This window comes from Cheilinus undulatus, linkage group 16 (assembly GCF_018320785.1).
Source record: "Cheilinus undulatus linkage group 16, ASM1832078v1, whole genome shotgun sequence".
NCBI lineage: Eukaryota > Metazoa > Chordata > Actinopteri > Labriformes > Labridae > Cheilinus > Cheilinus undulatus.
Window position 1 is genome coordinate 36,286,615 of NC_054880.1, and position 12,012 is coordinate 36,298,626.

The 12,012-nt window shown below is 41.5% G+C and overlaps 1 protein-coding gene across 1 annotated transcript in view; it reads left to right on the forward strand.

Moving 5' to 3' along the window:
* The first annotated feature begins 10,754 nt into the window (after nt 1–10,754).
* LOC121523230 (rap guanine nucleotide exchange factor 5-like) overlaps nt 10,755–12,012 on the forward strand; it is a 105,911-nt gene continuing 104,653 nt past the window's right edge. The window contains exon 1 of the mRNA XM_041808021.1: nt 10,755–11,168. Within this exon, the coding sequence (XP_041663955.1) occupies nt 11,025–11,168 (144 nt within the window). The 5' untranslated portion in view covers nt 10,755–11,024. The remainder of the gene's footprint in view (nt 11,169–12,012) is intronic.

The following is a 12,012-nucleotide window of genomic DNA, read 5'->3' on the forward strand; positions in this document are numbered from 1 at the left end:
TAAATTAGATTTAAAGAGAGGGTGCTCTTTAACTGTTCAACCTTGAGAAAATTTACTTTTATGGTCTTGCTCTTGACCTGGTCTCGACCCCAAAAAGTCTTGGTCTCAGTGCACTCTGGTCTGGGGCATGTACCTAGAATAGCTAATGCTAATGCAGTACATTTTTGAAACGAGTCAGAATTTGACAAAACACGACCACCCGCCGCCTGTTTCACTTTTTCATGTCAAAAATTGACCATTTTTGAAACATGATGCACATTCTCCTTATTCAGCGGTCTGCTGAAGCTGCCAGCTCTGCCCTGAATCAGAGCTGAGCTCTCGCCTTCAACCCACCTCCACCCCAGCATCCACCTGTAGGCTCCAACAGGGGGTTTAATATGCTAACCCAATCACTCCTCAGTTCTGCATGTAAAATAAGACTGGAAGGACTGATGAAGTCGGAGCCTGATGGCAAACAAATGCCATGAGAAATGCTTGAACAATCACAAAGGTGAGGTGACTGACTGACATATTTGTTTATAGTGTTTCAAATGTTTCCAATTGTACCTCTAAGAGACGCCAAAGCGATATGATGATGATACTTCCCTATTTGACAGCCTAAGATGAAGGCGTGTTAGACATATGTACCATAAGTGTAGAATTCATCCAAATGTTGAAGAAGCGTCTCACCTTAAAAGGTAAATATCAACCATATGCTGGGAGAAAATCAACTCAACAGATCACTTAGACCAAAAGGATTTATCCTTTGGGGACTGTGAATGTTTGTAGTTTGATATTTCAGCGTAAACAGAAGGGCCGACCTCTAAACTAGGTAGTTAGCATGGCAATCAAAACTTTAAAGGTATTTTATTCACAGAACGGTATCAGCTATTCATAGCCTGTTCTTTAATACATGACCTTATCTGTCAGACTGTGTTATAGCTTCAAATACATTTTAATACGGCTGTCCTTCCCTCACATTTCTCTCATTCTGATTCTGCTCCGTCTTCTAACACTGTCTCCTTTTCTGTCTTTCATCACTGTCCAGCTGGTTTCTCTACTGTCCTCTCCCCCCACCCATCCTCCACTCTCTCCTTTCCTCTCTTCTTCCTCCTTTCCTTCTTTTGTGCCTCTTCTCCTCCTCTCTCCCTTCCCTTTTTTCCACACTCCTTCCTCCTTCTCCCAAAGACGGAGAGCTCCATAAGAGACGAGAGGAATTGTATCTCCGCTCACTTTGCCACAGGCACTCCTCAATATTTAATCAAGAGTGCATTTGTTTGAAGAGAGAGCTTGGAATATGTGTGCGAGTGAGTGATAAAGAGAGATGTCCGACCATGTGTGTGTGTGCAGATACTGGATTTGTATGCAGGAGGCAGAGGAGAAAAGATAGAAGTGTGTATATTTGCGTGCTTGGTGACAGTTTGGGGATGAAAGGCTTTTTCAGTCCTATGGTAATTGGTTTACTATCTCTCTCTCCCTGCTTCGGCCCTCCTGCTCCTCTCGCTCCTTCTCTCCCCGTCTCCTCCCTCCCCTCCCCCTACAATCCATTCTTCTCCCCATGCATCATCATGTAAGCCTACTGTATGGTTCTGTATGTGCTCTGCTATGTGGGGCTCATTCATTTAAAGCCTGTACGATGAGGTTTATTTGATTCTGCAGCGTGCGCATATGTGTTTGTGGATCAGGCGACTGGTCTCAGTGTTCCCCGGGGACGGCGCAGAGGCATATTTCATCATCCCACAAGAAAGCCCAAAGTCCCCTTTCTTCTTCTTTTGCTTCTTCAGCGATTCAGCAGTGTGTGAGCGTTTTCCCTCTTACAATAAAATTTGACTTCTTTGGAAAGATAAACTGCAAAAATCATGTGCTGCAAACTAGTTCTTTTAAAATCAGCTCCTGGACTTCAGTGCACATGACTGCAGGCTGCTTCTCTGCACAAATTATGATAAAATGTCAAAGTTGTTTATTTCAGTGCATGCAAAATCACAGCTGACTGTGGCTCTACTTCAGCTCAGTCCAGCAAATCTCAAAAGACATCTATGAACCATGATCTACATAAAGAATTGCTGGATTTAATAGCACTCTCTCCATCAGTACTTCAGCAGATTACGGCTCAAATGAGGCCAGACTGAAGATTTTGTTTGTGCAGTTAAGTAGATCACAAACACAAATCACCTAAAAGCCATGTACTGAAAATGAGCGTTTTGGGAAATTTCCACAGAGAGATATTTGACATGGCTCGCCCAGAGGCAGTTTTGAATCTTTTTTCCTCTTTTTTTTTTTGGTTTGGAAAAACTGAAAACAGTAGCATCTGACTGTCGCTTTGGATCGTGCATCACCACATCTTTAAACTTCCTGACATCATACACTAGAGAAATGTGGACGTAGTCTCAGTGGCATCACCTTTTTGTATCTGTAGAGACATTTTAAAGCTCAACAATGAAAGCTGCAATGTTGGTAATGCTGACTCTACAGCATGTTTGGTCAATCAACAGGCAAAGAGGTGGAGCTGAGTAGCCTCTTGGCAACAGCAATGCACCAACCTGTCAGTCTACTTAGCTTCACCCCTAATTGAGCTCGACAGTGCAAGCCCACTTTTTTTAGCAGCTCTGGGAAATAAAATTTTGCAGTTCAACTCCCCCATTGACAAGCAGTCAGACCCTTCGCAACACCACTTAAAATTTATCTCCCGTTTCTCAACTGAAACTGAAACTTATTAAAACCAAAGACAACTTTGGCCCACTAGCCCCACGTTATAACCCTGTTAGGTATAATCACTGATAGAAGAGATACGGCACACACACGATTATAGTATCACCTACGATGTAAGGTTAAATGGCGTGTAAAATCACATTTGTGGCAGAGTAACATAGGTGGACACGTCATATCATTTATCATTGACACAATGTGTCTTTGCAGTCTGCGAGTTAAAACAGAGCTTTGAACTTATATGTTCAGCTGACTAGCAGTGCAGTTGTTAGCTTGTTTAGCTTACTCACCATAATGTGCTTTCTTAGATTTGACGTGCTATTTTTGAAACTAGATACTTCCACAGTTTTAGGTAGACACAGTAGGCAGGGCATTATGTGGCTGTTGTTCCTCGTCGTTTGAAAGGCAGAGTCTTGATGTTGGACCAGGGATGAACATGCTCCTCTGAAGGAGACACAGGTATTACATCTTCAGCCTTTATCTCCAACTGTTGATAGTTAAGGGGGCGGGGTCACTCCTCTGTTTACTTTGTGGTGCTGAGGATTTTACCTCACGCTGCTGTGAGAGCTCAGCTGAGTGTAAAAAAAAAGTTAATGAAAATAAGTTATAGACAAGTAAAAGTAGCAATCAGTGCAGTCCCAATGTAACGGAGTAGAAGTACCGTTTTTAATCACAAATGTAACGGAGTAGGAGTAAAATGTACTCTGCTAACTACTCTCAGAAGTAGGATTTTTTAAAAAGAAACTACTCAAACTAAATGTAATGGAGTAAATGTAATGCATTACTACCAACCTCTGGATTTGGAAAGACACACCAGAAGGCCTCACAGCTGACAATGCAAATCAGCAGAAAAAAACAAATCATGAGGTGAAAGGAACTGCCTGTAGAGCTAATCATGAGAGAGGTGACCAAAAACCTGGTGGTGACTGACTGAGCTCCAGAAGGACAACCATCACTGCAGCCCTCCACTGATCTGGGCTTCATGGCAGAGTGGCGAGACAGAAGCCTGTCTTCAGTGCAAAACTCATTAAAGTCTGCTTGGAGTTTGCAAAAAAGCACCTGAAGGACTCTCAGACTATGATGAATAAGTTTCTCTGGTCTCATGAAACCAAGATCGAACTGTTTGGCCTCAATTCCAAACATCATGCCTGGAGAAAACCAGGCTCCACTTATCACCTGATCATTACCATCCCAACAGTGAAGCATGGTGGTGGCAGCATCATGCTGTTGGGGTGTTTTCAGTGGCACGGACTTGGGGACTGGGGGGGCGCTGAATGGAGCAGAGTACAGAGATATCCTCATTGAAAACGTGGGATGCACAATATTGGAATTTTGCTGATATCCTGATATTTCCAGATTCATTTTAGCTTATATTGATATCGATACAGATATTTAAAAATGCTATATGGACTAGAAATTTCGGTCCTTTTGAACACACTTTTAGGTCTGAGGATGACCAAGGAAACAAACTTTAGTCCTTAAAAAACACTTAAAAGTTTAAAGAATAAGGCTATAAAAAGAAAAAGACCTCAACTGACTAGGTCAGTTGGTTCAGCCTAAAACTCTACTAACTTTTAGTATATATGGACAAAATGTACAGTCGATATATGCTGAAACACAGGCAAAATACTGGATGTTAATATTGGCAGAAATTTTGAAATCTGCTGATACCAATACTAGACCAATGATATGGTGGATCCCTATTGAAAAACTTTTCCACAGTGTTCAGGACCTCAGATTGGGCCGAAGGTTCACCTTACAACATGACAATGACCCTATAAGAACACAGCCAAGACAGCACAGGAGTTGCTCAGAGACAACTCTGGGAATGTCCTCGAGTGGCCCAGCTAGAGCCGTGACTTGAACCCTATCCAACATCTCTGGAGAGTCCTGAAAATTGCTGTCCATCAACAGGACCCATCCAACCTGACTGAGCTCGAGAGGATCTGTAAAGAAGAATGGCAAGCAATCCCCAAATCCAGGTGTGTAAAGCTTGTTGCATCATATTCAAGAAGACTGGAGGCTGTAAATGCTGCCAGATGTGCTTCAACTAAGTACTGAGTAAAGCTAACTGACTCCTCTTTTCCCAATGTGCTTTCATATTAACAGGACCTAGATCTGGAAGAAGTAAATATATTCACACTCCAGCAATGTCCTGACTCTTTACAGAGTCATTTCTCAGATTTAAACAGCCAGCTTTATGATTCATCATTCTGAGCACTCTTTCCCAAAGCTTGAGAAACTATTTTAAGTCAACAATCTTTGTTTTAAATCACATCAAACCTTTTTTTTCCCTGTGCAGCCACCTGACGACTGAAATTTCAGTATCAACATTTCTGTTGATTTCAACACTGACTCAAAGTGAGACTGATGGTGTACAATTTGGTGTATCTTGATCAAATCTGGACTCCCTGACTCTCTTAGCGTGTAATGTCAAACATGTCAACAGAAGAGCTCTAAGTCAGTGGGAAAATAAGTCATAATTGCATTAAGTGTTTCACAGCACATCACTGCTCCTCATTGCAGACTGGATTCAGCTCCACCACGCTCCAGTCCGACATGCTAATGGATGACACAGCCAGCAGGGCCATTACCTCTGACAGCGATGGCGTTGGTATAATCTGGGTCCCTGAAAGGGGCTTATTATCCCAGATTACAAGTCATATCAGGAAAGCAGACTCGACATCTGAGTTATAAAACTGAACTCAGTGCACTTGAGCTGAACTCTGCTCAGATTTATGTCCCCTCCAGTATCAGCCTCAGATTCTCTTGGATCAACTGAATTCACATTTATTCTCTTTCGGATCACATTCACTTGATATCTTTAATCAGATTTAATGCAATTCTACCAGCTCCCCATGAGTCCTCAGTCATTTAACCATGCAGTCGGTTTCTATAAAGAATAATATCACATTTTACTGTAGAGCAGCGGCTGTGCACTCATTTAGAAGAAGGATTGAGATTGAAATAAGAGCAGCTTTGTTGCCTACATGAATGAGATAAATATCAAAAATTAACTTGAAAACAAAAACATTATTGGTTCATTTAGAAACATAGACTCCATTTGGACCACTTGTGCAAATATTTCCCTCACAAAACAGAGCCGAGTAACTGCTGAAATAAACTATAATCATACACAGGGCTGTGAAAAAGTATCCGCCCCCTTTCTGATTCCTGACTTTTTTGCATATTTATCACACTTAAATGTTTTGGATCTTCAAACCAATTTTTCAAAATTTTCCAAAAAGTTTAACTTTTGTCTCATCACTCCACAGAATATTTCTCCAAAAGTCATGGGGATCATCAAGATGTTTTAAAAAACAAATATAGATGAATTTCATCAGAAAGATATTGTTGCTGAACTTTGGGAAAAATATCTATACTTTCAAAAATTTGTTTGGAAATTTGGGTGGGGAAGTCCTTGGAAATTTTCATGGAAATTTTCAAGAATTTATTTGGATATTTGTTGGAATTTTAGGTCATTCTCATCAAATTTTCAGGAATGTATCCGTAAATTTTGGGGTATTTGATGAGAAATTATGGAGGGGAATTTTCTATGGAAATATTGTGGCAAAAGTATTTGCAAATGCATACGCAGATCTGTGCACAAATCTGCAAATGTGTGGATAGATTTGCAAATGCATGCACAAATCCACAAACGCATGTACAGATCTGCAAATATGTATATCAATTTGGTAACTGTGGACTTTGCTGAAAAAAAAAAGAACACAAACACTTTTGAACTGTGCTGGCATGTCGGTGGTAGGATTGGCACACTTATATATCTATTGTAGTCTTGCCCTACAGTAGAAAAATTCTGTACCCAGGTAATCGATGCCCTACAAGTGTTAATGGATGTTCATCTACCTAAACACCCTGATGTGTGCATACTTGGAAACGGACATTACACAATCAAGAACTACACAGCGCATTGCTGCTTTAGCTTTCCTATCTGCAAAGAGGACAATACTTACGAATTGGAAGACTCGCAAACTAGACTGCTTTAACATACATAAGTGGCTCATGGACTTTTTGGACTTGCTGTCAATGGGGAATGTAGTCTCAGCTTTAAGTGGTAATAGTAGGCTGGATGCATCATGGACTATTATCAGAGAAAAAATAAATAATGGAATAACAATCTGATTGCTCTCTGATTATGTACTCACACCTGCATATGTAAGACAATAATAATGATGATATGTACCAGTGCTACCTGGGATTTGTTGATGTTATTGTTTTGTTTTGATTTCTCTTTTTAAATTTGAAATAAAATTTAAATGGAAAAAAGTGGACTTTGTTTATTCTGGTTAAGAAAGCTTACTCTATTTTCTTTATGTCATCAAAATACATCCCTTGCAACTGAATTTGCCGCTAGATTGGCTGTTGATACAAATACGTATTCTGATCTGTAAATGTGAAAGCACTGGGTTTCGTTGCCCTCAGCGCAGGCTCACAGGTAGGCTGCCTGCCTCACAGCACACAGACCAGTATTCAATGCTGAGCTAAGCAGAAGTTTAGACCTAATTAGATCCCTTCACATATTCACAAATCTTTGCATTCATTTGTGAATCTGTACACGCATTTATAGACTCGTGTACAGATCTACATGCATTTGCAATGGTTTTGCATAAATAATAGCTCTGTTGTTTGCTTTGAAATATGGAGAATTTACTTTAAAGTTTTAAGGAATTAACATGGAATTTTGGGGGGATTTTTTTCTGACGTTTAAGCTTTATGATAAAGTTTCACTGAAACATTTGGGAAATGTTTAAAGAAATTTTGGGGTAGATTTTGGGGGATACTTTAAAATAAATTCAAGGCATTCACAGAAATTCCATAAAAATTTTGTTGAAATTTTAGGGAATTTGTGTGGATTTTGGAAAGGAAAACTTTCAGTAAATTCAGACCTTTTTGAGGAAATTGTGTTCACATTTGGTCTTAATAAGTCTTTGTGGTCCATCATCAAAATGACTCCACCATACCTTTCTCAATGACTGACAGCCTTTCTGACGGACTGAAAGCCCCCATAAATGACCAGCTGATCAACTAACAGCCAAAACAAATGCTCTAAAACCAGTCCAGTGATGTATTATCTGCAGAAGCAGGACCTTCAGGAGATTTGTGGTCAACATTTTGGTCAAAACTACTTCCTGTTCAAAGACAAAGCTGAGCTTTTAAACTTATCAGGTTCTACTGATTCCAGATAAGTCGGGGAAACTAAAAAGCATTTAAATCGAAGCGCAGGTCTTGGGAGGTTGAAACAGCACAATATAAGGGCAGCAATATTTAGTATAATCAAAGGGTAGAAAAGGCAGTGGTTACAATGAATAAGAATTCAGAAAAGGAAGTATTTGGGTGAGATTTGAAAGTATGGAGAGAGTCAATTTAACAGAGTGGAGTTTAAAAGACAGGAGGCTGCAAGGCTGAAGGCTCAGAACCCCATAGAGGTTAAGGAGGTTTTGCTGGAAATGCAAAGAAAACATGGAGGAAGAGGTACAGATAAGTTAATGGGATATTTGATCTGTTAGCAGTGAAGCTGCTGGAGGACAGGGGCGATGTGTACAATGGAATGAGCTCTGGAGATGATCAGCAGAGTTCTGGACAAGATGACTGTTTTTTTTTTACAATGATCATTACAGGAGATGTCCAAGTCATCCTTCCTATAGAGGGTCTGGTGATGAACACAACTCTGCATTACTCATGGTCAAGTAAGTCAGCAGCAGTGTAGGCTCTCTGTTGGGTGGTTAAACAACCCACTTTCCCTCCACTCTCTGGTTTTGAGCTGCTAGATGTGGTGGACCCTCTGGGCAGGCGTGCAAACCAAGTGAAAGTTTGTAGTGAGAGGATGTAAAGGCCTGGGTTGAGAAATCCCTGAGGTCAGTTTGCAAAAAGGAAAAATTCTTCTTGATGAAAATTAAGCTGTTCCACTGCACACTCCTTGCAGGCCTGGACTAGTCCACTATCATTATGATGACGGATATGACATGATTTTCTCTTGCATTAGTTTTCTGGGTTAGTGTGTCTCTGACTTTGCATCGTTCTGAATTTGGAGCTCTTTGGTCTAATAAAACTTTTGGGAGTAGTGGCATGTTTGGGACACTATCCTGAGCTTGAAATGACATGTTCACACTGGAGTGCAACTCTGTTTGGATGTTATTTTTTTAACAAAACGCTTAACCCAAATCAAACTCTGCTGACAAAGGGAGCAGTTTATTTCCCATCAGGGGATTTTACATTAAGAAAATCACTTAACAAGGCTCTTTGCTGGATATCACAATGGCAGAATCAAGAAAACACTGTGAAAAAGAGAAGAAAGTGTTCTTTATCTGAATTAAACAATTATAGGCTACCACAGTAGCAGAATGGTTAACAAGCTATAGCAGTGTGACTTTAACTTTTTTAGTTATTTTTGACAAACAACCCAATAAAGAGAACTTATGTGTCATAATAAAGCCACGCCAAGTGTTGTGCAAAGAGGCTAGTTTAAACGGACACTGTAACCAAAAAGCAAATAGTACAGGGATTAAAAGCTAACCTTACAAAACAGATGGGTTGGCCAGATTCAATCTCTGTCATAAGGCAGATCAATTTTGCAAAGCTGATTAACAATGATTGCACCAGGTATGAAAACAGGCCTGAGCAATCAGCGTCTTTTGAGGGGAACGTGCTGGTAGCTACCGGCATGGTTTAGTTCTTCTGTAAGGCGGGATATACATTAAAATGACTTCCACCAATGTAGCGATTAGCTCAGATGTAGCTGTAGTAGCGGCAGTTTTATCAGAATTGATCCACATTTCTTTATTCAAACAAGAGCGAAGAGCCACACCGAAGGCTATTCTTGGCATTGAAAATGTTTGTGCACTCCTCACCATCGGCCCGGCTTGAGTTTTATCCGCCAACAAGCTCCACCATGCATAAACTATGACAGCGTCTGCTTGTCATGCTTAGGTTACAACCAGAGCTGCGCATGTCTACCTTATTCTGTCTTGTCGCTCTGATTGGCTCAAAATGAACATGGAATGTTTGTCCAATCCTCTTCCAATTATGTCCCGCCCTTCCCAAACACTTTGTACAAAGTTTCCCAGATGAATGGAAAACACTATATTCATGCAGTAGATCTAGGAAACGGTCTATCTAGCATGTCAGTTTATTTTTTTTTACAAAAACCTTTCCATTGCTCTTTACTGGATATTAAAGTGTAAGCGAACCCCCAGCTAAAAGCTAACTCCACCCACTTCAGGATTTCTGTCTTCACTTTGTCATGCTGTGGTACAGGTAGATAAAAGAGATTAGAAAATTATTTTTTCTGACTGTAGCATCAGGCTGCAGTAAAAGAAAACTGAAATAAAGAAAAGGGGCTGGCTACTTTCTGAAAACACCGTAGGTGTGATAATAAATCCTGGCTGAGCTGAGGAGTTGTCTGAAGAGGCTGGTTTAAACCTACACATGTAACCAAAAAGCAAAGAGTAGAGAGACTAAAGCAGTATCTGTTGATAATTTATTTAAATTTACTGAGTGTAACCACATGACAGACATGGTGTCTCATCTGCAACAACCCACAGTCAGCATGGTAGACAGAGGTCCTCTCATATTTCAGCTCACCTGTCTGCTGCCCTCAGGTACAACCAGAAAGTATTCTCACAAAGTCAGGACAAAGCCCAGCTCCAAAACCTGAAAAATAGGCTTTACCAGGTAGAACACACACCCTTCCACACACACATACACTCTGCGGCTGCTCTTTGTTTACCTATGGAAATTTGAGCCAGGTAATGTGATGACGTAGCCCTCCTGCGCTTCCCCCAGCTTCTTTTAAACCAACCCCCACTGCTATTATCTCAAGTAGGAGTATATAATTAACGACGTATGCTAAAAATAAACATAAAAATGATACTAAAATACCTCCTGGAGGTGTTTCAAACGCACTTTGCGCTCTGCTTTTGTCAGACTAGTCAGAGAAGGAAGGTGGAAGTGATGCAATGTTTCTGTGCACCTGTGACCCCCTCCCTCCTTCCCTCCCACCCCTCTCATACACACCGCACACCCACCCACACATCAACCTGGCAGTACAGAGGACTAGGACGCGCGAGCCATTGGGTGGAGCAGCAGCGTCGCGTGCTGCGGAATACACTCAGTAGGTCGTTAACGTTAACGCTGCGCGGTTTGGTTGCAGATGCAGGTCGCTGAGTGTGAGCGCGAGGCGGGGGGAAATGGCGTACGGGCGCGGGCGGCGGTGCGCCTTTCTGTGAGGATACAGTGAAGAAAAAAAAAAAAACACCCCAAGCTCGAGCGGACACAGGCGGGCAGCTCGAGGACAGACGGGAGAAGTAAGGAGACGAACCATGGAGGACTCCGAGCCCGCAGAGGACGGCTTGCTCGCGGGCTTGCGGTGGAACAGGAGCGCACGAGACCAGGCTCAGCTCAAACATAAAATCCGGGATCTGCCTGGACTACTCAAGCACGGGCTGCACCTGCGGAAGAAGAGCGTGAGTACTTCAAACAGACCGCCGACTGTCTGTCCGTCCTTCCTTCCTTGTTTTTTCATGTTTGATGAACGTTAGTAACGGTTGACGGTTTGAACATTTTTAACCGTCAGGTTTTTACGACACCGTTCTGTGCCGTGAGGCTGTTTCATAATCCTGTCACGACTCAGGTGTTTGCATTTTGACACAAACATTACTGTCGCAGAGGCTGTGTGTACGTGTGAGCGCGTGCTACATCCATAACCAATTGCTGTTGGACATCATACCTTCACACTCCGGTAGTCAAGGCAACACTACCGTACCCAGCAGATTCACTTCACAAACACCTGCCTACATAGACTAAAAAATACACACCCTTTTCATATTCATCTACAGGAATGTATGTGCAGACATAAAATATTGATTATAATTGACTAAATTTAAGTAAAATGTTTAATTGTTATGTTTAGCATCGGGCAAAAAGCGTGAAAATGCCCTTTAGAAGATGAAAATGTCTTGTTTTTAAATTCAGCCACCCATTTCCTTCTGGGGTGAGTTAAAATGATCGCCAAAGGAAAGCTGCAAAAACTCAAACTTGAGAAGCCAGAGAATTGTTTCCTCTGAATGCACTTGTGCCTCATCTCACATTACCTGTCCAAATGGGACTAATTTGTTGCCCGACTCTCTAAAATCCATCTCCCGGGCCCCCCTGCCTCTGTCCTGTGATGATGTGTCTGCTAAGCAGTAAATGTGTGTGACTCAGTGTGCCCTGATGTGGAAGGAAAACACCTGACAGGCCAAATTTCTGCTCAAAGTGTCCACTCCACTCATCTTCATCTTCAGTGACAGCCAGAAGAAAATGTGTCCC